Consider the following 26,187-nt stretch of genomic DNA (forward strand, 5'->3'; position numbering starts at 1 on the left):
GACAACATGGTTTATTCCTTAGAACAGAGGATTTTTCTGGTGTTGGAATTCCACCGCCTAGAACACAGTGTTGTTGCAACAAGACGAAGTTTTCAACGGAGGTTTAATGTAACCAAAGGACCGAAAAGCAATAAAATGAAGGATCTGTTTGAAAAATTTCAACGGACTGGGAACGTGACGGATGAACGTGCTGGAAAGGTAGGGCGACCGCGTACGGCAACCACAGAGGGCAACGCGCAGCTAGTGCAGCAGGTGATCCAACAGCGGCCTCAGGTTTCCGTTTGCCGTGTTGCAGCTGCGGTCCAAATGACGCCAACGTCCACGTATTGTCTCATGCGCCAGAGTTGACACCTCTATCCATACAAAATTCAAACGCGGCAACCCCTCAGCGCCGCTACCATTGCTGCACGAGAGACATTCGCTAACGATATAGTGCACAGGATTGATGATGGCGATATGCATGTGGGCAGCATTTGGTTTACTGACGAAGCTTATTTTTACCTGGACGGCTTTGTCAATAAACAGAACTGGCGCATATGGGGAACCGAAAAGCCCCATGTTGCAGTCCCATCGTCCCTGCATCCTCAAAAAGAACAGGTCTGGGCCGCCATTTCTTCCAAAGGAATCATTGGCCCATTTTTCAGATCCGAAACGATTACTGCATCTCGCTATCTGGACATTCTTCGTGAATTTGTGGCGGTACAAACTGCGAACACCTCGTGGTTTATGCAAGATGGTGCCCGGCCACATCGCACGGCCGACGTCTTTAATTTCCTGAATGAATATTTCGATGATCGTGTGATTGCTTTGGGCTATCCGAAACATACAGGAGGCGGCGTGGATTGGCCTCCCTATTCGCCAGACATGAACCCCTGTGACTTCTTTCTGTGGGGACACTTGAAAGACCAGGTGTACCGCCAGAATCCAGAAACAATTGAACAGCTGAAGCAGTACATCTCATCTGCATGTGAAGCCATTCCGCCAGACACGTTGTCAAAGGTTTTGGGTAATTTCATTCAGAGACTACGCCATATTATTGCTACGCATGGTGGATATGTGGAAAATATCATACTATAGAGTTTCCCAGGCCGCAGTGCCATCTGTTGTTGACAATTGTAACTACTGTAATTTCGAAAGTTTGTCAGCCTGAAAATGTACTGTTGTCCCAAGCATATTGCAACAAACGTTGTATTTCTATCGCTGCTCGTTTAGTTTGTATTGCCGTTTCAAATATACCGGTCATTTTTGAAACACCCTGTATGTTTGGTGTTCCCTTATTTTTGTCCGCCCCCTGTAGCTATAGCACATTGAACCATTTGCAAGTCATGAATGAAATTAATGGAGCAGTGAATATAAATTGCTATTCTGCCTGAGAATAATAAATTTTAAGAAAGCATTTGATCACTTCCAACAAAATCTATAATGGCAGAAACAGGGCATTGATTCAACTCATGTACACCAGTGCTAACAGATTCCATTAGACTTCATCACGTTTGTTAGACATTCAAAACTGAAATATGAGTTGCAAGGAAGTTCCAGAAGCTAAAAGCATTTTTAGCAACACCAGAGAAGGTTTTGAGATAGTAAAACTGGGAAAATAAAGGGAGTGGAACATACCTGAGCTACCTAAATTTTTGAGATGCTGTTGTACTGTTTAGCAGTGAGTGAGTTTAAGCTCAGCTACAAAATAACTTAATAGTACAAGTTTGAAAATAGACCTGAAAATCAACCATAAAATAGTAAAAGCTCTCATCAATCTGAAGAGTGATTTGTATACCCCACTTGTGTACTAGGCATGGGCATTTTGGAGATTGTTTGCCATTGCATTTACATAGCTGGCTATTGGGGCCTACAGTTTAACGTGGCCTCCAGACTATTGTGCAACTATGCATTTTTCATGCTAGCAATTATTGCCAACGGCGAAAGAAGTGATAAGCAACAGATTGAAATCCTAAGACTGACTGGGGATAGGATCCTGATACCTTTGGATCCATAGTTTGGCCCTTCAGCTCTTCTTTTCTTTGTGTTGACAAACACTTCATTGACACTAAATTTTGTTTTCAGAATAGTATTCCTGTAACAGTGTCACACTGAAGAGCCAAAGAAACTGGTACACCTGCCTAATATTGCGTAGGGTCCCTGCGAGCATGCAGAAGTGCCACAACACAACGTGGCATGGGCTTTACTTACGTCTGAAGTAGTGCCGAAGAGAATTGACACCATGAATTCTGCTGGGTTGTCCATAAATCCGTAAGAGTATGAAAGCGTGGAGATCTCTTCTGAACAGCATGTTGCAAGGCATCCCAGATATGACTCCAGGATGAAATCTTCACTCTGCAGCGGAGTGTACACTAATATTAAACTTCCTGGCCAGACCGAGACTCGAACTCGGGACCTTCGCCTTTCGCGGGCAAGTGCTCTACCATCTGAGCTACCCAAGCGCGACTCACGGCCCCTCCTCACAGCTTCAATTCTGCCAGCACCTCGCCTCCTACCTTTCGAACTTCACTGAAGCTTTTCTGCGAACCTTGCTCAGATAATAGAGCATTTGTCTGCGAAAGGCAAAGGTCCCGAGTTCGAGTCTCAGTCAGGCACACAGTTTTAATCTGCCAGGAAGTTTCATCCCAGATATGCTCAATAATGTTCATGCCTGGGGAGTTTGGTGGCCAGCAGAGATATTTAAACTCAGAAGAGTGTTCCTGGAGCCACTCTGTAGCAATTTTGGATGTGTGGAGTGTGTCATTGTCCTGCTGGATTTGCCCGAGTCCATCCGAATGCACAATGGACATGAAAGGATGCATGTGATCAGCCAGGATGCTTACTTATGTGTCACCTGTCAGAGCCATATCTAAACATATCAAAGGTCCCTCCCCCGACACCATTACAGAGCCTCCACCAGCTTGAACAGTTGCCTGTTGACATGCAGGATCCATGGATTCATGAGGTTGTCTCCATACCCGTACATGCCCATCCACTCGATACAATTTGAAACGAGATTTGTCCAACCAGGCAACATGTTTCCAGTCATCAGCAGTCCAATGTCAGTGTTGATGGGCCCAGGTGAGGCGTAAAGCTGTGTGTGTGTTGTGCAGTCATAAAGGGTACACGAGTGGTCTCTCAGCCCCAAAAGCCCATATCGATGGTGTTTCGTTGATTTGTTCACACACTGACACTTGTTGATGGCCCAGTGTTGAAATCTGTAGAAGGGTTGCACTTCTGTCACCTTGAACAATTTTCTTCAGTTGTAATTGGTTATTTTCATGCAGAATCTTTTTCTTGCCGCTGCGATGTCGGAGATTTGTTGTGTTACTGGATTCCTGATATTCACGGTACACTCGTGAAATGGTTATACAGGAAACTTCTCACTTCATCACTACCTTGGAGATGCTGTGTCCCATTGCTTATGCGCCGACTAAAATACCACATTCAAACTCACTTAAATCTTGTAGCCGCAGCTTGTAGCTGCAGTAGCAGTAATCGATCTAACAACTGTGCCAGACACTGCTTGTCTTATAAAGGCATTGCTGACAGCAGTGTCGTATGCTGCCTGTTTACATATCTCTGTATTTGAATATGCATCTCTATACCAGTTTCTTTGGCACTTCAGTGCATAAAAAAAAACTGTTCATTGTATGACCAAACAAAGATAAATTTCAATGTCATAAATCAGAGAAAAGCCGTTCCAAATGGTACTCTCCTTTTCTAAGTACTTATACATAAAATATTATTCCCTCTTGTAAATGCATCACCATTTTTTTAAATTGTTTAGTCTGTTGCAAAACCATGTTCATTACCTAATTCATTACCTAACCATCAAGGTAGGCCTGTACTCAGTTGGTATATGCTGAATAAAATGCGAATAAAGTTATGGAGTGCACAGTGTTCTTCAGGGTATAATTGTTCGTTTCAGAATGTTGTTCTGCCTCAATTGCATTAAAGTTTATCTCATTTCTTGCTTATGAAATATTATTTTTAACATTTCACCAGATTTCATATTGTGATCTTGTCTAGTGTATTCTTTATCAAGTTCAGTGTCCTGTACCTTTTGTGCTTCATTCAGTTTTATATTTCTGCTCTTGTTACCTGTTACTCTAATTTGGCTAAACATTTGCTTCCAGTATGCTGCTACTGTTGCATTCTCATGTTTTCAAACATTCATATTAAGAAATGGAACTTTGTTTTGCTCACTTAGCACCTGTAGCATGAGAGTAAAGCTGGATTCTGTCCTTTAGATACCAGTCTGGTTTCTGGCAAAATGGCAGCACAATGACTGCTCTTATAAAAGTGACTGATGATTTAAAACAAGCCATGGATGAACAACAGGCTACTATTATATGCTTTTTAGATTTCAGCAAAATGTTTGACCACTGTGGACTTTGACAATTTACTTGCTAAACTCAAAAGCCTAAACTTTTCTTAGTGCTGTAGAATGGTTCTACTCATACCTCACATTGCACCAGCGATGTGTAATGATTGGACCAAAAAGGTCACACTGGAGGAATTTTGTATCAAGATTCCAGTATCAGGATTCCCTCAAGGATCAGCATTGGGCCTGCTACTATTCTCATATGTTAATGATGTCTCAACTGTTCTCTCCCACTGTAAATACCACTTGTGAGCTGATCATCACCAGCTATATCTAATCCAAACCCAACAAACTTGTGCCCAGCCATGTAGCATGTAAATGCTAATTTACTTACCTTGTCAGACTGGGCACAGAAATTAGGTTTGAAGCTTAACACACCTAAAACTCAGGCAGTCTTACTCACTCATAAAAGACTCATTACCCTCAATACAGAGAATCATTTTGACTATTGATTCTAAATGGCACAGAAATAACCTTTTCTTCTTCTGCACTTGGGAATAATTATGGACCACCACCTTGATTTGACTAAACACACAATTGCAGTCTGTAAGAAGGTGTCAGTGTCACTTCACTCACTACAGAAATATAAAGAAGTGATTCCTTTTGCTCCTAAAAAGAAGCTTTTAGAGTCACTTATACTCCCTATACTTCACTATGGTGATGCTATTCTCCAAGGACTTTCGTACGGAAGCTCATAAAGGTTGGAACTGATGATGATTGCTTGTGCACAGTACATTTGTGCATTCACTTTTTATCCCATATCATTCCTGCCTACAATAAATAATCATGGCTACATGCCAATAAGTGTAGAGACTATCATATCCTATGCTTGCTCTATCACCTTCTGAATTGTTGCACTCCCTCTTATTTATTGTCAACTTGTACACTACTTTCTGAAGAGCACAGCAAAAACATCCCCCCCCCCCCCCTCAACACAGTAAAATCCGCTCTGTATCAGCACATAACACTGCCATATTCTCTAAATCATTCTTCATATCAGGAACCCGACTTGGGAACGATCTTCCAAATAATATCAGAGAAACCAAATTCCTTACAAACTTCAAAAGACAGATAATGGCCCACATCTTATCACAATATCCATCTATCCCATACTCAAATCTGCAGTTTAGTCTCACAAATTCCTTCTACCACACAACTCTCTCCCCCCCCCCCCCCTCCCCCTTCAGCTTCCTGCCCCATAACCCCTTGACTTGTCAGCAGAGAGCAGAGTTCTGTGTTTGTATGTTATTGTTTCCTATCTTCTACTGTCTTCTCCTTCATCTATGTTCTTTGACTCCTAATAACTCTAATCATAGACTCAAATGTACTAAAATAATTTATGTAATTCCTTATGCCATTTATTATTATTATTATTATTATTATTATTATTATTATGAGTGTCAATTATTGCTATAATCATTGCTAATATTATTAAGACTATTATCATTGTTAATATTATTATGACTGTTATTACTGTGAACTATTTGTGAAATCTTTAATATGAGTTTTTCCTGCTCAGTTGTAAGATAGGTCCTTAAGGCCCTGATGGGGGCAGGCTAAATAGCCAATAAATAAATAAATAAATAAACATATTAAAAAAAGATGCTGTGGCTTACCAAACGAGAAAGCGCTGGTAGATAGACACAATAAAAAACACACAAATATCAAGCTTTCGCAACCCATGGTTGCTTCATCAGGAAGGAGGGAAGGAGAGGGAAAGACAAAAGAATGTGGGTTTTAAGGGAGAGGGTAAGGAGTCATTCCAATCCCGGGAGCGGAAAGACTGACCTTAGGGGGGGAAAGGGACAGGTATACACTCGTGCACACACTCACACATGTCCATTGATACGTGTGGATGGATATGTGTGTGTGTGTGTGCGAGTGTATATCTCTCCCTTTCTCCCCCTAAGGTAAGTCTTTCCGCTCCCGGGATTGGAATGACTCCTTACCCTCTCCCTTAAAACCCACATCCTTTTGCCTTTCCCTCTCCTTCCCTCCTTCCTGTTGAAGGTTGCGAAAGCTTGATATTTGTGTGTGTGTTTGTGTGTTTTTTATAGTGTCTATCTACCAGTGCTTTCTCGTTTGTTAAGTCACAGCATCTTTTTTTAATATATTTTTCCATGTGGAATGTTTCTTTCTACATTCCTGGAAATGGAAAAAAGAACACATTGACACCGGTGTGTCAGACCCACCATACTTGCTCCGGACACTGCGAGAGGGCTGTACAAGCAATGATCACACGCACGGCACAGCGGACACACCAGGAACCGCGGTGTTGGCCGTCGAATGGCGCTAGCTGCACAGCATTTGTGCACCGCCGCTGTCAGTGTCAGCCAGTTTGCCGTGGCATACGGAGCTCCATCGCAGTCTTTAACACTGGTAGCATGCCGCGACAGCATGGACGTGAACCGTATGTGCAGTTGACGGACTTTGAGCGAGGGCGTATAGTGGGCATGCGGGAGGCCGGGTGGACGTACTGCCGAATTGCTCAACACGTGGGGCGTGAGGTCTCCACAGTACATCGATGTTGTCGCCAGTGGTCGGCGGAAGGTGCACGTGCCCGTCGACCTGGGACCGGACCGCAGCGACGCACGGATGCACGCCAAGACCGTAGGATCCTACGCAGTGCCGTAGGGGACGGCACCGCCACTTCCCAGCAAATTAGGGACACTGTTGCTCCTGGGGTATCGGCGAGGACCATTCGCAACCGTCTCCATGAAGCTGGGCTACGGTCCCGCACACCGTTAGGCCGTCTTCCGCTCACGCCCCAACATCGTGCAGCCCGCCTCCAGTGGTGTCGCGACAGGCATGAATGGAGGGACGAATGGAGACGTGTCGTCTTCAGCAATGAGAGTCGCTTCTGCCTTGGTGCCAATGATGGTCGTATGCGTGTTTGGCGCCGTGCAGGTGAGCGCCACAATCAGGACTGCATACGACCGAGGCACACAGGGCCAACACCCGGCATCATGGTGTGGGGAGCGATCTCCTACACTGGCCGTACACCACTGGTGATCGTCGAGGGGACACTGAATAGTGCACGGTACATCCAAACCGTCATCGAACCCATTGTTCTACCATTCCTAGACAGGCAAGGGAACTTGCTGTTCCAACAGGACAATTCACGTCCGCATGTATCCCGTGCCACCCAACATGCTCTAGAAGGTGTAAGTCAACTACCCTGGCCAGCAAGATCTCCAGATCTGTCCCCCATTGAGCATGTTTGGGACTGGATGAAGCGTCGTCTCACGCGGTCTCCACGTCCAGCACGAATGCTGGTCCAACTGAGGCGCCAGGTGGAAATGGCATGGCAAGCCGTTCCACAGGACTACATCCAGCATCTCTACGATCGTCTCCATGGGAGAATAGCAGCCTGCATTGCTGCGAAAGGTGGATATACACTGTACTAGTGCCGACATTGTGCATGCTCTGTTGCCTGTGTCTATGTGCCTGTGGTTCTGTCAGTGTGATCATGTGATGTATCTGACCCCAGGAATGTGTTAATAAAGTTTCCCCTTCCTGGGACAATGAATTCACGGTGTTCTTATTTCAATTTCCAGGAGTGTATTATATAAATAAACAAACAGATAGACTCATTTGAGAAAAATTGCAGGTCACCTGGTGTATGTGCATCTTCATTCTCCTTGTCTATTGAGTCAACCAACAGCTGCACTGAATCATGCAAAAAATGTTTTGTTCATTCTGGTTAGTCAGCTGGGACCTGTCAGCTCTGTTGGCACTGCCATCTGCTTCCATTGTGTACTACCCTATTAGATAACATGTGAATATTCTTCCTGCTGTTTTCAAACTGACTTTACTGGCATATAGTGAAGGGGTAATTTGCTTGTTTTGTATGTGCACCTTAACACTGCAGTGTGAACAGTTCACATCCATTTCATCTCTCAGTGGCTTTTATGTTCTGCTTTCATACATTTTAACATATAACAGAAAAAAATTTCTTCCAATTTGAATTGTGTGTCTGCAGAAACCATTCTATTTAAGATTTTTTCCTTTTTCTTTCAAGTGGCCATTGTTTGCATTTGTCATTAAAAATACAACTGGGTTTTTATTTGCTCTTCTGTTTTACTTTTAATTGTCAGATGTGGTTCACTGAAATATTTCTGACCTTAGATGTGTAAATTAATTTTCAAATTTGAACTTCCCTGCCATTTTCGCCTAAAATGTTTGGGTAACTATAGACCTGTTATGAACCATGCTAGTTAATAACTATCCTATATACATGCATGACACATTTTATGATTTGGAAGATATTAATGTTGTTTGGATGGTTCTTGGATGTCCAGCCATATACGATTGCCAAATGCCCACGATATTTTGGTGAATAACTATTTCGCCATCATCAGGTGGTGCTGATGCAATGGTTTGTCCACTCACTGCTGCTAATATTTACCCCTCATTGGTCCAGGTGTTATTCCATGGGACGATGGCACACAGTGTTTCCAGTGGTGGGCGAAGAGGAAGCCATGCTAGGTGGTGGGGTGGGCTGCAATAACTCTTTGGTGGCTGTGGCAGAATGACCTCATGTCCACTTGCACTGTTGCTCCTTGATAGAACTTAGTTTTGGTTTCCAGGCATTACTGATTTGACAACCAGTGTCTCTGTTGACAAGGTTGTCTGTTGCGTGAATTTCTATGGTCTGTTTGAAGATGCAGTCCCAGTATTTATTTGTGAAGGCGAACACTTTTGTCTTGTCATAATTCGCTGTGTATCTAGTAATTATGCAATGTTCTGCTAGGGCAGAGTGGTTTTGTTGGCCTAAGCAGGTGTAGCGTTGGTATTCTTTGCATCAGTCTTCCACTGTATGAACTGTTTGACCAATATAGGCTATGCCACAGGCGCACGGAATTTTCTGTTTGCTCATTTTCTTGATGCCGACATCATCTTTCACCATTCCTAGTAAGTTGTGCATCTTAGCTGGTGGTCGGAAGACTGTGTCGATCCTGTGTTGCCTTAATAGTCTCCCTATTTTGGATGACACATTGTCTGCAAAAGGTAGAAACGCCAGGTCTTTTTTCTCTTCTTCCATTTGTTCTTCATTTTGGTCCCTACTGCACTCGTGTGGTCAGAAGGCCATTTGGATTTGGTGGTTGTTGTATCCATTCTTGCGAAATGCAGTCTCCAGGTGTTTGAGTTCTGTTGATAAGTTCTGTTTGTCAGAGGTTGTATATGCTCTGTGTACCAAGTGTTAAGCACTTCATTTAGCTGAGCAAGATGGTGGCAGCTGGAAGCTGGTCAGTGCAGGTCAGTGTGTGTAGCCTTGCAGTATGCACTGTGACCTAGCAAGCCATCTGACCTGCACTGCACCAGGACATCAAGAAAGAGTAGTGGTCCACCTTTCTCAATTTCCGTATTTAACTGTATGTTGTTATGTATGGAATTAAGTTATTGCAGAAATATTTGTAGTTGATCCTTACCATGTGACCATATTAGAAGTGTGTCGTCCACATATCAGAAGGAACATACAGTTTTTCAGTTTGGCAGTCTCCAGGACTGCTACTTTGAAACTCTCCATGAATAGGTAGGCTACCGCTGGAGGGGGGGGGGGGGGGGCACAGCCACTCCATCACTTGTTCGTAGTATAGCCCATTGAAGACAAAGTAGGTTGATGTTAACACATGCCTGAAAAGTTGTCAGCTCTGCTCCGATTTTCTCACCGATTAAGTTGATAGAATCTTCCATGGGGACTTGCCAGATGCTGGCCTGGGGATACGTTGGTGCCCCTATGTTACTATATATCAGTTGTATCCCATCTTTGTGCATCTTTGGAAGGCCATATATCCTCGGTGCTACCGCTGAGTGTTGGTGAAGTCTGTTGATGTCCTTATACTCAAGCATGCCATTTTTCAGCAAGTTGGAGGTGCCTAGTTGTTTCTTCTTAGTCAGGTCTGTTTTAATTTTCTAGTATGCTGGGTCATCTAGTAATTGCAGTATCTTCTGTTCATAGCCACATCTCTCAAGAATGAAAGTAGCATTCTCCTTGTCATCTGGGGCTGCATTTTGTCTGAGGTTGCATAGTGGTGTTCTCTCTGCTCTGGAGATAGTAGTGCTCCTGGCCGGTGTTGCTCTCGAAAGAATCCAGCCCATTTCCCTCCTGATTTCTCCAGCCTTGTTGTTGGTAGCCCTCAGATGCGTGTTCGGCTGAAGGTGGTGTTTCAGTGATTGGGAGAATTGGAGGTGTTGGTGCAAATATGTGTAGACGACACATTTGTAATCTGGCCACATGGAAAGGATCAGTTACAAATATTTTTACATCATCTAAATTCCATCCATAATAATATACAGTTGGCTATGGAAATTGAGAAAGATGGAAAACTACCCTTTCTTGATGTCCTGGTTCAGTGCAGGTCAGATGGCTTGCTAGGTCACAGTGTGTACTGCAAGGCTACACACACTCACCTGCACCTACATGCTTCCTGCTGCCACCATCCAGCTCAGCTAAACAGAGTGCTTAACACCTTAATACACAGAAACACCTGGAGACTGTGTTCCGCAAGAAGGATACGGCAACTGCCAAATTCAAATAGCATCCCGACAATACAAGCACAGTAGGGACCAAGATGAAGAACAAATGGAAGAAGAGAAAAAAGGCCTGGCGTTTCTACCTTTTGCAGGCAACGTGTCATCAAAAATAGGGAGACCATTCAGGCAACACAAGATCAACACACTGTTCCAACCACCGGCTAAGACGCAGACCTTACTAGGAGTGGTGAAAGATGATGTTGGATTAAGAACGCGGCTGTGTACCAAATTCCATGCAGCTGCGGCAAATCCTATATTGGCCAAACAGTTTGTACGGTGGAAGATTGATGCAAAGAACATCAATGTTACACCTGCTTAGGCCAGCCAAGCTGATCTGCTCTTGCGGAACATTGCATGAACAAAACGTATTACGACTAGACAAAAGTACTGGCCTCCACAAATAACTACTGGGACTGTATCTTCAAAGAGGCCACAGAAATTTGTGTAACAGACAACCTCATCAACAGGAACACTGGTTACCAACTCAGTAAGGTCTGGAAACCAATACTAAGCTTTATAAAAGAGCAATGGTGCAAGTGGAAACTCCGCACGCCATTGGCGCATGGAATTACAGCTTGACCCGCAAGGGTAGAGGGTGGACAGACCATTGCCCCAACACTATGTAATGATGGCGAACGGGTATTCGCCAAAATATTGTAGGCATTCGACGATCGTATCTGGCTGGACACCTGAGACACCTTCAAACAGCATATAGACTGGAAACGCCTTACATCACATATATATTTATGTTATTGTGTAATTTGTTACTCTAGTTATAAGCTACCAATTTATGGGGTGATGCACATGCCTATTTATCGTGTGACTACTACCAAAGGCAGTAATGATAATAGCCAACTGTAATTCCTGATTAATAATATTAGTTGCAGTGAACAGATCAGCTGTACAATTTTGATATGGTGAGGTAAAGCAATCTCTTGTGTTCCTTGTAATAGATGCTGTTGACAAGGCATATTAATGACCTAAAAATATAATTTTGTTTTACAGAACAGCAATACATTTGTCGGAACCTTTATAATTGTGGTTCTTATTGTTGAGGTTGTAAACAAGGGCACCTCTGTATCTGGTTGTTTGTTAACCCTCGAGTGGGTGCACCTTTGTATAAAGAGCACCAACTACAAATAACATTGTCTTGTACCATTCCATTGTTGCGTTACAACAGTGAGCCTGTTCCTATTCCTTCATTTTTGCTAAACCAGTGCTAAATTGTGCAGTGTAACATAAAATAAACTGCATGCTAGGTGAGAAACAAATGTACGACCCGGGCAAGAAAAATGGCTGAGATTCTGAGCTAGGAGCACAATCCCACAATGAGGCAGTTGTGTACAAGATAACTAGCAATCTGATGCAACTGCGCTGTTTAATGCTTTGAGTGTGTCATTACTACAGGGTAAGACTTGTATTCAGCAGCAGAGTGAACCAATATAAGTTTATTTTATTATTTTGTACTTAAACAGTGATTTAGCTCATATAATGAAAGTTTATTTTATTGTTGTTTAATTAAACTAAAATTAAACTTGCTCTTTCATGTTTGGTAACATGAAGACAGCTATTCTTTAATTGTATACAAAGTGCTCCGCACGCCCACTCGTGGTACAAAAATTGGTGCACCCCCTCGAGGTTTAGCGATTATTAAAACTTCTGCAAGTGTAACAATGCTTGTATTGTCTAACAAAGTGCTATTGACTCATCTTTAGTTACTTTTGTAATCAGTTAAATGTTATGGTAATTAGTTGCACCAATTAGTATCATGTTGTAGATCACAGGAAGGCATTTTAGTGTTAAATTGGCTGCAGCTCTGTGTGGCCCTTTAAAATGTTGTCTGATGTGTGAAATGATGTGCACATAAATTATTTTTGGTTTACATACTTTTATTTTGTTTGTTTACTGTAGTAGTAACACAGCCTAATTTTTACAGTATAAGGAGAGAGAAGTAGTGAGACTGTGTCTGAAACACTTCCGCCAACATAATTATAATGAAGCATTTGAAGCTCTTCAGAGGCACACTGAGATACGATTGGAAGACCCATTGCTTAGCAAGTTACATGAGATTCTAGTTAATAAGGGAGACTACGAGGGTACTGAAGACTTCATGGAACACTCAGTATCTCGTAAGTTTTAAATTTAGCCTGCCACAATTTTATTTCCTTGAAGCAGTTAAGGAAAAAATCAAAATGGAAGATCTTTGCAGTGCTACATTTGTGTAACCTTTTTTAATTGATTTGAAAGAATTCTATAAATTTCGTTACTTAAAACTGCAGAATTATAGGCAGTGATGAGCCAGAAATGTTCCAATTCTTTTTGGTTGTATCTGTCCTTCACTACTGTGAATGTTCTATTTTCCCAACTCATCTCAAAATATTCTCCTTCATTTTACTCTCACCTTTTTTCCCCTGTAGGGTTTAATTTTGATGTCAGATGTCCTACCTATCAGTTTATCAATAAGTGTATCCTCTAGCTATTTTGTGTGTTGATGCTGTACCATATTTACTCGAATCTAAGCCGCACTTTTTTTCCGGTTTTCGTAATCCAAAAAACCGCCTGCGGCTTAGAATCGAGTGCAAAGCAAGCGGAAGTTATGAAAAATGTTGGTACGTGCTGCCACAACTAACTTCTGCCGTCGAATATATGTAGCGCTACGCATGCATGCTTTGTTGGCACAAAGATAAATACTGCCGCCAAAACCTCTGCGTCAGTAAATAAATTAAAAAAAAAAAAGTTGAAGACGAGCTTTTTTTCTCCGCCGCGAGTTTCGACCACTGCATTTTCATACATTATCCAAAGAAGTAAATACAAATTCCGTATTGTTCATCTTCGAATGTAGCACAATTTCAGTGTACTACGAAAATCTGACTGGCAAGACTGTTTGGTATGTTTGTCAATATGGCCAACTCTACGTTCTGAATTTTTTCCTATCTGTGAGAAGAGATGGTTGCTAATAGGAACCTGATGAAATTTGAATCACATACAGTATTCTCTTCACCATAAGAATAATATGAATATAAACATTTTGCCATGTATTCTTTCGTGTTTGCTGCTATCTCATTTAAATCTTGTCTGCCAAATAAACTACGAAACTAGAGTAGAGTGAGACAACAGCAAACGCGGAAGGATGTACGTATCGTGTCATGTTTATATTCGTATTATTCTTATGCCTAATAGTGATACAGTCAGAAATGAAGCACGGCAAGTGACTAGATTTTTAAATCTAAGATGACTCTAATTTCTGTGCAGAATTTGATGTAATAAAGACGCGGCCGCAAAGCTTTTCAAACGGAGAAAAATTTTCGCCCAACTCTCGTTCAGAACATGTTCTATCATAAGCAGTCTATTATTTGATTCTTGTTGATCATTATCAAAGAAAGCAGCAGTGTAAGTAACAACAAATAGCAGTCTCTTGCCATTGTTTCGCTAATGAGACGATTCCTCTTTTTTTTTTTTTTTTATTGTACGCGTGTGCACAAAAGCAAGCCATACCGCGAGCCGCGACAGGCCGTAAACACGCACTATCAGAATGCGACAAACAATGCATGGCACAGTGCAGTAATGCATTTTCAGCTTAAGATTGACGCAAACACCTATAACAAAGAAAACGGCACTTATCAGATCAAAGCAAAATAAGCAATCGATTCAAACCAGATGAAGCACGTGAAAAAGGAAGGGCACCCGTATAAATACGGACGGAGCGCCTGACGCATAGCAATAGCTACGTGGTAAAGCTTAACTGCTAAGCTTATGACTCGAACCAAACTACTGTAGCTGTATTGTCATTCATTCGGCCTAAATTGTGTCTCATATTACAACGGACCAACTTTGTTTCGATTTGGAGGCGCGGCCTACAACTTTTCTCTCCCCTTGAATTTCGAGTCTCATATTTCAGGTGCGGCTTAGATTCGGGAATTTTTTTTTCCTTTATTTCGAGTCTCATTTTTCAGGTGTGGCTTAGATTCGAGTGCGGCTTAGATTCGAGTAAATACGGTATATCTAATTCTGTCTCATTTTGTGTAATACCATTTTTTTTCTAACTTCGAGTTTCTTTTGCTGCTGCCTGTTAAAGCTCAGCTCTACAGTTACATGGGAGGGTAGGATTAATACATGAATTAGTTTCTTTCACATTCTTTCCTTTTCTCTTCCTTTTTCTTACGTACACATAGGTAATCTTTTATACAAAATCCCAAGCTTTTTGCATATTTAGATGTCTTTCATTTTATACGTAAATTTCAGTTTAAGACAATTGCTGAGTGGTTAGTTGTTTCAAAAGTACGTAAGCGAAGTGTTGGTACTTTCATATGAAAGAGATATGGTAGATTTGATTGACTGCCACTTTTCTTTCATTTGACATTAAAGATCATGCTATAGTTAGCCACAATAATCACATAGACTTTGTGTTAACAAAAAGTTGTATTGGTGGAATGAATGTTTACATAACTGTTCATTTCATTGCACACAAAATGTTTCCACATAGGTATCTTCAAGGTATTAATGAGAATCTTGATGTTGTCATGGCATAGTACTTGATTCATAAAATTCTGGAAATTTGGCTGTAACCAAATTTTGTATGCTCCTAATATTTTGACTGTAAATCATTCAGCCGTCTTTGAAGTGATGGTAAAACACTCTCTTCCACCTCATATCTGCCGGTAGGATGAACCAGTTGTGTATTAGTACACAGCGGATAACAGTGGAAGAAATACTACATGGCCAGTGGAGATACATGCTGCTAAGACCACTCTGTAAAGGATGGTGATTCACAAATTATGATCTACTAGGGATAACTATTGTTGTTTATGAGAGTTAACTACTGCCTGTGCTGGTTTCCACATGTTGTCAAGGTTTAAAAACGTCATCTTGATTAACTAAATCATTTATGAAATGTATTTCAATAGCTTCCCTGGAAACTGAATTAGAGAAGTATGAAACATGTTAAAATCAGGACATTCTCATAGTCTACAGCATACGTTGCCTGTCTACAGTGCTCAGCCATGGCAGATGTATCAGGCTGTAACAGGTGGGTAGCCTATAGCGTCAGTGTTCTGTGCAATGCTCAATGGTAGGTAAAATATTTAATACATGAGAAACCATACTGACAGGCAAATTGACACACCACTGTCTCCTATTGAGTCATCTCATCACACAACCAGTGAGTATGGCAGTCTTTGATGCTGACAGAAAAATAACCTTGACTCTATGTTTAGATATCATACATCTTATTTTAGAAGAGGCAGTCTTTATGAATGGTAGGAAGGCCCTGAACTTGAATCGTTATCAGCTTCCTTAGGCGGGACATGCATGTTTGCTTTAAAATGCAGAGCCTTGCAAAGATTCCGTGATGGATGGCTATTATCTTCAAAAACTTCTTAGATATTTGTGTTATTCCTGTAGTAGGTCCTTACCAACAGTCATATGTGCTCTGTGGGCAAGTGTATTCAGGGCACCATTGGTCTGTGCAGGAAGGTGGCAGTTGTTTGCTTGCTGGTGCAGGTCTGTGTCTTGGGTTGTGAAAGACAAAATGTCCCAGGGTGCAGTTGGTTTTACAATAAACTGAGGCATCTGTACGTTTCTGTCTCCATGGTAATTTGAGTCTTCCCATGAATGGAATTCAGATGATCGAAAAATTTATGCAATTTCTCTTAGCTACTGGCCACACCACCAAAGTGTCATCTACGTACCTCCAAAAGGTTAGAGAGTTGAAACTTGAAGAATACAATGTATTTTCCTCAAAATCTTTCATAAAAGATTGGCCACCAAGGGAGAAAGAGGCTTGTCGTGTCAACCTCGTCAATTTGTTTGCAAAATTTTGTTATTAAATAAAAAATAATTCGAGGAGAGCCCGTGTTAAGAACAAGTTTATTATCTGCTTGTTAATCTTTTGCAACGAAGAACAAGGTCTCTACATGTGGAACTTTAGTGAATAAAAACAGCATGCTAATACTATAGTTACTTTCTACCTCTATAAAACTCAGTAAAACCCTTAACCAGTTACCCAACTACTACTGCTGCTGTTAGTACTACAGAATCTTCCGTTTTTGTTCATTTATTAGGGTGCATTTAGATTGTAGATGATTGTTTCCACTACTGAGCCCACCCTCGTACTACACCAGTCAGCAGGCACTGTTGGCAGGATTCCTTAGGTATAGGACAGCACTAACAAAAGCAATTCCATGATAAGCTGGAAAGTCTTAGATTTCACACTTACATCATCACTTGCATCAACACCACATAAGTTCTTGAAAAACCATCTAATTCAGTGATTTCTGGCCTCAGTTGTCTTCTCTCCATCTGTAGAGTACACTGTCTAGACAGGCTGGCAGCATGCTGATGTTTGGTTGATGCCACATGAAGTTTCCTTGGACTTACTAGATATTGTGGTTGCAGTATCGTCAAAAATGCGCCAGCCTGACTTCTTCCTCAGTGCTGCTTTTGGATCCAGCATCTTTAATGCCTGATGGCCAATACCTGCTGCATTTCGTAGAGCGCACCGTCCCACAGTGTGTACCCACAGTGCCACAGGCACAACTATCAAACTGCCTGTCTTTTAACTTTGTACAGATACATAGCATATGAGCCATAATCAGTCAGTTATCAGTCCACTCGCTGGATTAAGAAAATCATTTTTAGTCTCTTCCTGATGTTAGGGAAAAATTAAAATGTTCTTCTGACTTTACCTGAAGTGTCTCATTTATTTTGCCACAGTAATAATATACGACCTCATATTAACTTTTTTGTACCGTCCACAGTTCCGATATCCTTCGTACTTCCACTTTACTCAGAGCTCCCCTTTTACTACTTTCCAAGTCCAACGAAAACAAACATATTCCTGGAATTACTAACAGTACATCAATCGGGGTGGTGCAGTAGGTGTCCTTTAATAACACTCTTCATTGAGCTCTTCTGACTAATAAAACTGACTTCACAAGCTGCAGTCTACAAGCTCAAATGCTCGCACTGTATCCTGTGACCAATGCTAGTATACAACGCTGGAAACAGAATACGCAATCGAGGATTGAGTTCAGTGGTGTGTGCATATTGAGGTGGTGTAGTGTTAATGATTCATTTGTTGAGGTTGTTAGTGATCTGATGATGCTCAGGAGACCTGTATGTGTACCCTTTGTTTTGACTCTGCAAGCAGTAACTGTTCTGAGTTTAGAGATGAACAATGTTTGCAACATTTACTCTAGGGTACAGCCATGCGCAACAGATGAGTACATGGAGTATATGCTACCAATGAACAGATTCAACTGCTTCAACAGGGTCACAGTGTGGGCCTGTGGGAAGCTGGATGGACGTATCTATAGTGTGCTGCATATGTTGGACACTACGTATATGTGGTGTATCATTGCTTTCAACAGTGGTCTATGGAACATTCCCACACCTGTAGACCTGGCTCTGGATATCCTCGAAGTACCGTATTTACTCGAATCTAAGCCGCACTTTTTTTCCGGTTTTTGTAATCCAAAAACCCGCCTGCGGCTTAGAATAGAGTGCAAAGCAAGCAGAAGCTCTGAAAAATGTTGGTACGTGCTGCCACAACTAACTTCTGCCGTCGAATATATGTAGCGCTACACAGGCATGCTTCATAGGCACAAAGATAAATACTGGCGAGCTTTTTTTTCTCTGCCCTGAGTTTAGACCACTGCATTTTCATACATTATCCAACGAAGTAAATACAAATTCCGTATTGTTCATCTTCGAATGTAGTAGAATTTCAGTGTACTACGAAAATCCGACTGGCAAGCCTGGGATGTTTTTCAATATGGCCAACTCTACGTTTTGAATTTTTTCCTACCTGTGAGAAGAGATGGTTGCTAATAATAACCTGATGAAATGTGAATCACAAGCAGTATTCTGTTCACCATTCACCATAAGAATAATACGAATATAAACATTTTGCCATGTATTCTTCCGTGTTTGTTGCTATCTCATTTAAATCCTGTCTGCCAAATAAACTACGAAACTAGAGTGAGACAACAGCATCGCGGAAGAATATACTTATCGTGTCATGTTTATATTCGTATTATTCTTATGCCTAATAGTGATACAGTCAGAAATGAAGCACGGCAACTGACTAGATTTTTAAATCTAAGATGACTCTAATTTCTGTGCAGAATTTGATGTACTAAAGAAGCGGCCGCAAAGATTTTCAAACTGAGAAAAATTTTCGCCTAACTCTCGTTCAGAACGTGTTCTATCATACGCAGCCTATTATTTGGTTCTTGTTGATCATTCTCAAAGAAAGCAGCAGTGTAAGTAACAACAAATAGCGATCTCTTGACATTGCTTCGCTAATGAGACGATTCGTCTCTTTTTAGTTGTAAGCGGTGCTAGCGCACACAAAAGCAAGCCATGCCGCGAGCGGCGACAGGCCATAAACATGCACTATCAGAATGCGACAAACAATGCATGACACAGTACAGTGACGCATTTTCAGCTTAGAGTGACGTAAACACCTATAACAGAGAAAACGGCCCTTATCAGATCAAAGCAAAATAAGCAATCGATCAAACCAGACGAAGCACGTGAAAAAGGAAGGGTACCCGTATAAATACGGACGGAGCGCCTAACGCATAGCAATGGCTACCTGGTAAAGCTTAACTGCTAAGCTTATGACTCGAACCAAACTACTGTAGCTGTATCATCATTCATTCGACCTAAATTGTGTCTCATATTACAATATACCAACTTTGCTTCGATTTGGAGGTGCGGCCTAAAACTTTTCTCTCCCATTGAATTTCGAGTCTCAAATTTCAGGTGCGGCTTAGATTCGGAAAATCTTTTTTTTTTTCCTTTATTTCGAGTCTCATTTTTCAGGTGCGGCTTAGATTCGAGTGCGGCTTAGATTCGAGTAAATACGGTACACACGTATGTCAAGATCGGGGCATTATGCAAGCAGCAGTGGCTGACTAATCATCATTCCAGGATGAAATGTGAGCAAATATTGCGCTTGCAGTGTCATTCCGGATCATTGGAAACAGACTGCTTGCAGTAGAAGTAAGGTCTTGTGTACTTCTGGCTAGGTTACCATTAACACCACAACACTGCCAAGTGTCGCTACTGGTGTCTCGAAAGAGTTGATTGGAGAGTGGAATGAGAGTAGGTTTTGTCTAGATGTGGATGATGGATGCACACGTGCATGTTATAGACCTGACGAGGTGACCAGTCCAGGAAGCTTTCGCCCACAACACACCTGCCTCATCCTGAGCTTTGTGATGTGGGGATCATTAGTTACAAATTGTGGTCCATTTGCTGTTTTTGCATGGTCAAGTGACCAATTTCCACTATATTGAACAGGATGTTAACACCGTGCTACTGCTGTCTCTTCAACAGGAAGGTGATGTGCTTTTTCAGCAGGACAGTGCACACTCACATTCGTGGAGTACAACTACTGCCCTGGCCAGCAAGAACATCACATCTCTCACCAGTTGAGCATGTACGGGATATGAAGACATGGGAGTTAACTCGTTTTCCAGTGCTTGCAAGAACCACTGTTGAATTACAATAATAGGTGCAAGATGCTACAAACAGCCTGTTGCAAGATGCCATTTGGCTCCCTTATTGTTTCCAAGTAGAGTACACTCCTGCATTACTGCTAGAGTGGTGTACACTATGTATGCATGCAAATGTTTAGGCACCCTTTACTGTGACATGTTTTTCTGTTTGTCTGAATTCGTCGTATTCACTTACAAAGATGAACTACCTGTCACCTGTCTTGCCGATACAATGACCTTGTACTTCAGGGTGTTGCAATTCTTTTTCAGGCAGCATAGATTGGTGGTGTATGCTGATTCTATTTAAGGGACGTTGAAATTGCCTACTTGCACTGGTTATAATTTTGTTCATCCCAATTGTATCATTCATGCCTACTTCCTCTATACGATGTGCAAAATTATGATCATCGTCCAAGAATACCCCTAGATATATTGTTACTGCACTAGTTTGAATAGTCACATTGTTCAATTTTCTCTTAGGACTTTTTGCTAGGTTCCTTTCAGCAGAAGTTACTTGGTTTTGAGAGGTTCTAGCGACAATTTGAAACTGGAGCACTGCACTACATTTGTCTTCTGAAACTGTTATTCCTCTCCTGTGCCAACATCTTCACCTCAGAGTGGCATTTTCAGCCTATGTCATCAATTATTTGCTGGATGTATTCCAGTCTCTGTCTTCCTCTACAGTTTTTCCCTCTATAGCTCCCTCTGGTACCATGGAAGTCATTCTCTGTGTCTTAATAGATGTCCTATCATCCTGTCCCTTCTCCTTGTCAATGTTTTGCTCATATTCCTTTCCTCTCCGATTCTGTGCAGAAACTCCTCATACCTTACTGCCTCTGTCCACCTAATTTTCAACATTCATCTGTAGCACCACAAATCAGTTACTTCAATCCTATTCTGTTCTGGTTTTCCCACAGTCCAAGTTTCAGTACCATACAATGCTATGCTCCAAACATACATTATCAGAAATTTCTTCTTCAAATTAAGGCCTATGTTTGATACTAGTAGACTTCTCTTGGCCAGGAATGCCTTTTTTGCTAGTGCTTGTCTGCTTTTGATGTCCGTCTTGCTCTCTCCACCATTTCATTTTGCTGCCTAGCTAGTAGAATTCCTTAACTTCATCTACTTCATGCCTATTAATCCTGATGTAAAGTTTCTCACTGTTCTCATTTGTGCTACTTCTCATTACTTCCATCTGCCTTCGATTTATTCTCAGTTCGTATTCTGTGCTCGTTAGACTGTTCACTCCATTCAGCAGATAGTGTAATTCTCCTTCACTTTCACTCAGGATAGCAGTGTCATCAGCGAATCATGTAATTGATTTCCTTTCACCTTGAATTTTAATTCCACCATTGAACCTTTCATTTATTTGCATCATTGCTTCTTCGATGTACAGATTGAGCAATAGGGGAGAATCGCAACATCCCTATCTTACATCCTTTTTAATTTGAGCATTTCGTTCTTGGATGTCCACCCTCATTAATCCCTCTTGGCTCTTTGTATATTACCCATCTCTCCCTATAGCTTACCTCTATTTTTCTCATAATTTCAAACTTCTTGCACAATTTTACATTATCGAATGCTTTTTCCTGGTCAACACATCCTGTGAACATGTCTTGATCTTTATCATGTAACTTACTTTTGTGAAAAGAGAGAAAAAAATGTTCCGTTAATTTGGAATGAAAATGTTTGATTAAAGAAAATCTCTGTTACATTCATTAAAACCCACGGCTAAATTTCCTCAGGGCTCTATGGCCAGAAATATCATACGTTTTCCAACGTGAAGACATCCATCTTACTCACAATGGATAAAAAAAATTATCTTTCTTTAATGTTACGTGATAAGCAAATTTAATATAATATTCAAACAATTACTTCTCTCTGCGAGGCTTGATGCTCCAGTATAGCTGCCTAAGTACAATGGCAGTGTACACAATTAAAATAATTCCTTTCAATAAAACTGTACCTGTGGCCTAAAATGAAATAGAAATTATTATGAGATGCCGTTTTAAATTTACTGGGATTAAATCCTTACAATACTTTTAGAATTAAATAGCTATAAAGAAATTTTTATCAATTTTAACAGAAATGGCGCCACTTCAACAATGCAATTACAAATGGCCAGGGCAACATTTAATTGTTATATAATTAATTAAATAAAGGGAACAGGGAAGGTACTTTCTTGTTACTAACAAAAACACGTAATGCATTAAATACTGACATATATATTTAGCAGAAATTCTAAATACACTACATATAGTAGAAATGATTCTTTACAGACCATAATCTAAATGCGACATCAGAACCAACCAGGTACAGAAGCCTAAGAAGAGGAGAAGACAATGAAATCTTTTCTTATATACTACGATACGGAGATAATAGTAATTACTAACAAAGAGATAGAGGGGCTGGCCAGTACTTACCTCAGCTCAGTACAGCCGATAGATACACATAAAACAGAACCGAAAATTTACATTCCTAGCTTTCGGAACAAATGTTCCTTCATCAGGGAGGAGAGAGGGGAAAGAAAGGGAAGAAGGGAAAGGAGATTCAGTTACTCACAACCCAGGCTATGAAGCAACAGGGAAAGGAAAATAGGGAGGGTAGCAAGGATGGATGCATGGTTGTCAGAGGGAAGCCAAAGATATTCTACTGTAAGTACTGTGCCAGCTTCAAACCAAAGAGGATGCATGCAGAAGTTAAGAGGTATATAGTATAAAGATAAACACAACTATGTAGGATGAAAAGATGCGTGAATGGCTAAAGAGGAAAGGGAAAGAGGAGAAGACTGAAGAGTAAATGGGAGTGAGGTTGTTTAACGTAGGTTCAGTCCAGGGGGATGGCGGGATGAAAGGATGTGTTGGAGTGCAAGTTCCCATCTCCGCAGTTCAGAGGGACTGGTGTTGGGTGGGAGAAGCCAAATGGCACATACGGTGTAGCAGGTTCCTAGGTCCCTAGAATTATGCTGGAGGGCATGCTCCGCTACTGGGTATTGGGCATCTCCTAGGCGGACAGTTCGTCTGTGTCCGTTCATGCGCTCAGCCAGTTTAGTTGTTGTCATGCCAATGTAAAAGGCTGTGCAGTGCAGGCATGTCAGTTGATAAATGACATGTGTAGTTTCACACGTGGCCCTGCCTTGAATTGTGTATGTTTTACCAGTAGCGGGGCTGGAGTAGGTGGTTGTGGGGGGATGCATGGGGCAGGTTTTGCAGCGGGGTCGGTTACAGGGGTAGGAACCGCTGGGTAGAGAAGGTAGTCTGGGAATATTGTAGGGTTTAACAAGGATGTTACCAGAGTTGCCTTTCGTCGCCCCCCTAACCTCCGTAACATCCTTGTTAAACCCTACAATATTCCCAGACTACCTTCTCTACCCAGCGGTTCCTACCCCTGTAACTCATACACGACTGCTGCACAGTCAGGCAACTGAAACCACACTCCGAGCAGCAGCACCAGTGCATGATGGGAGTGGCGACTGGGTGGCGGTAAGGGGGTGGTTGGGTCGGGGAGAGGGAGGAATAGTATGGTGGGGGTGGTGACAGTAAAGTGCTGCAGGTTACACGGAGGGTAGAGGAGAGGTGGGGGGAAGGGGGGGGGGGAAGTAGCGGAACACTACCTTTTCTGACACCTGAGGGATTCCTGAGGGTTTGCTGAAGAAATTTGGCTTTTATTTATCTTTTGCACTGATGCAGTCTATTTATTTGAAACAAAGTGTTTAATTCAACACTATTGGCTAGTTTCATCTGTTTGGTGCATTTCACACACACATTTTCATCTTCTAGCACTTAGGGCATTATGCCATTATAAGAACCAAACATGAGATAACACAATACTGGTATTCCAAGAAAATTTACATCCAAGTCTGGACATATGAATGTGCACTGTAAGCCAAATTATGCATTTTAGTATGGTTCACGAAATTCCGATGCTCTTGGAATATTCTCTGATGACTTGTTTCTTTCATGACATAATGTAAGATCTTTTAATGTTTTACACTTACGAACATACGGGCTTCTTGCGTCATCGTAGCTGCGCAAGTGCGGTGACACCTTTTATCCGGCACTCTGACAACTGCTGAAACGAACCTATTTCTAACACGTTGCGGGAAAATATTGTGAATGGTGGTTTGAAAAGGGTTACTTTCTAAGTAAATTTCCTTTTACCCAAGATGAACTATGTGCGAGAATGTATGATGAATTTCTTAAATTGCAGAGTGTTCGATTCTCATTTAAAAATCAACTCTTTGAGGATGACTGTGAGAAGAATTTCAAACCCAGATGATCAGACATTTATGTCGTTATTAAAAATTTTACTGGCATATTTATGCGATGCATCTTAACGTGTAACATGCACAAAAAAGATCAACATTATACGTGAAAGCTTAGATTCTCTTGTGGAATATTAATCTTAGAGACCAGTATTATATGTGAAAACTCAGCTTTTTGTGTAGCAACACTATGTATATTAATTTAAACCATTAACTATTCCTATTTGTGTGGTCGTGCTACTGAACAGTGATGTTGGTACTGGCTGACTGCATCACGTGTCCTATGCTCTGAATATCCGCCGCCATCAGCTGGCGAGATCACGTGACATGAACTATGACCGCCTTACAAAAGCGGATCACAATCTCGATTTCAGTGCTTTGGAAAGTAACATGTGGTGGTTTGTGGAACTCTTGTAATACGAAAATGTGGAGCGTCCATGTTGCTGCATATCACAAATCTCTCCAAAACGTGTGTTTTTTTCCCCCCTAAGTTTTGTTTTGTGAAGTCGTGGAAATTCTATGCCATTGTATAAAACCATAATGATTCAATAGATTGACAAGTTTCACAGTTTTTAAAGAAAGTATACTGTCACTTAACACGGAAAAAATGTATTTTCAACCAGGACAAAGTGTATTTTTAACCGGGAAATCCCGAAAAATCTGGGAATTTTTTTCCTTGTCTGTGTATAAATGCTGATATATTTACAATAATTAGAACTAAAGTTAGCTATTATTGTCTATTGGATTTATATGAATGAGAATTAAAGATTTATGCTTCTGAGTAACTAAGTAATAGAAGAAGATTCATTTGAATGAGATAATTTCTATTGAATTATGCTGGCTAGTTTTTCAAAATATGGAATTCTGTTTACTAGCTAGTTTGCCAAAATATGGAATTCTGTTTCCGTAACAAATTTTTTACTGAAGCAGCTAATTGCTATGACTAAATTAGTGCAGAAGTTGCCAACTTGTTCTTCTCATTAGCTGCAGAAATGCTTTAGTTATTTACGTTCTTTTTTCATCTACTCCATCAGAAAGTTATTAATTGTAACAATATTTTGAAAAGGCTATTTGCTACTCACCACATAGTGGAGATGCTGAATAATTGGGCATATGTTTACACATAAACAATGGTAACAAAGTTTTAGATTACTGGTACTTTTTAATTGGTTCTGTTTTCAGATAACTAGTTGGCTCATTAACTCCTGATAGCCAAAGGAATGTAATAAATACTAAAATTAAGTTAGAAAAGCCTTGTGTCAGTTTTCAAAATCCTTGAACTGCACACATTTGATATAAATGTTCATATCAAAAATATTTTGCTAATAATAATAATCATAATATTTTTTTTAGGGGGCAGGGGGTGGGGGAACACAACAGGTGGAAGGAATCATCCTGCTATGCTCCAGAGTCACCATGTCACCATGTACAATGAACAACATGTAATCTGCAAATGCTACTGGTCCAATTATGTTATCACTGTCAGGTAACTTCTACACTATGGGCTCCAATGCCAC

The 26,187-nt window shown here is 41.1% G+C and overlaps 1 protein-coding gene across 2 annotated transcripts in view; it reads left to right on the plus strand.

Moving 5' to 3' along the window:
- LOC126191553 (muskelin) overlaps positions 1–26,187 on the plus strand; it is a 155,152-nt gene that overhangs the window by 51,763 nt on the left and 77,202 nt on the right. For both annotated transcript variants that reach the window (XM_049932462.1, XM_049932463.1), the window contains exon 5: positions 12,840–13,032. In XM_049932462.1, coding sequence (XP_049788419.1) covers positions 12,840–13,032 — 193 coding nt within the window. The remainder of the gene's footprint in view (positions 1–12,839; positions 13,033–26,187) is intronic.

Source organism: Schistocerca cancellata, chromosome 6, assembly GCF_023864275.1.
Source record: "Schistocerca cancellata isolate TAMUIC-IGC-003103 chromosome 6, iqSchCanc2.1, whole genome shotgun sequence".
NCBI classification, from domain to species: Eukaryota; Metazoa; Arthropoda; class Insecta; order Orthoptera; family Acrididae; genus Schistocerca; species Schistocerca cancellata.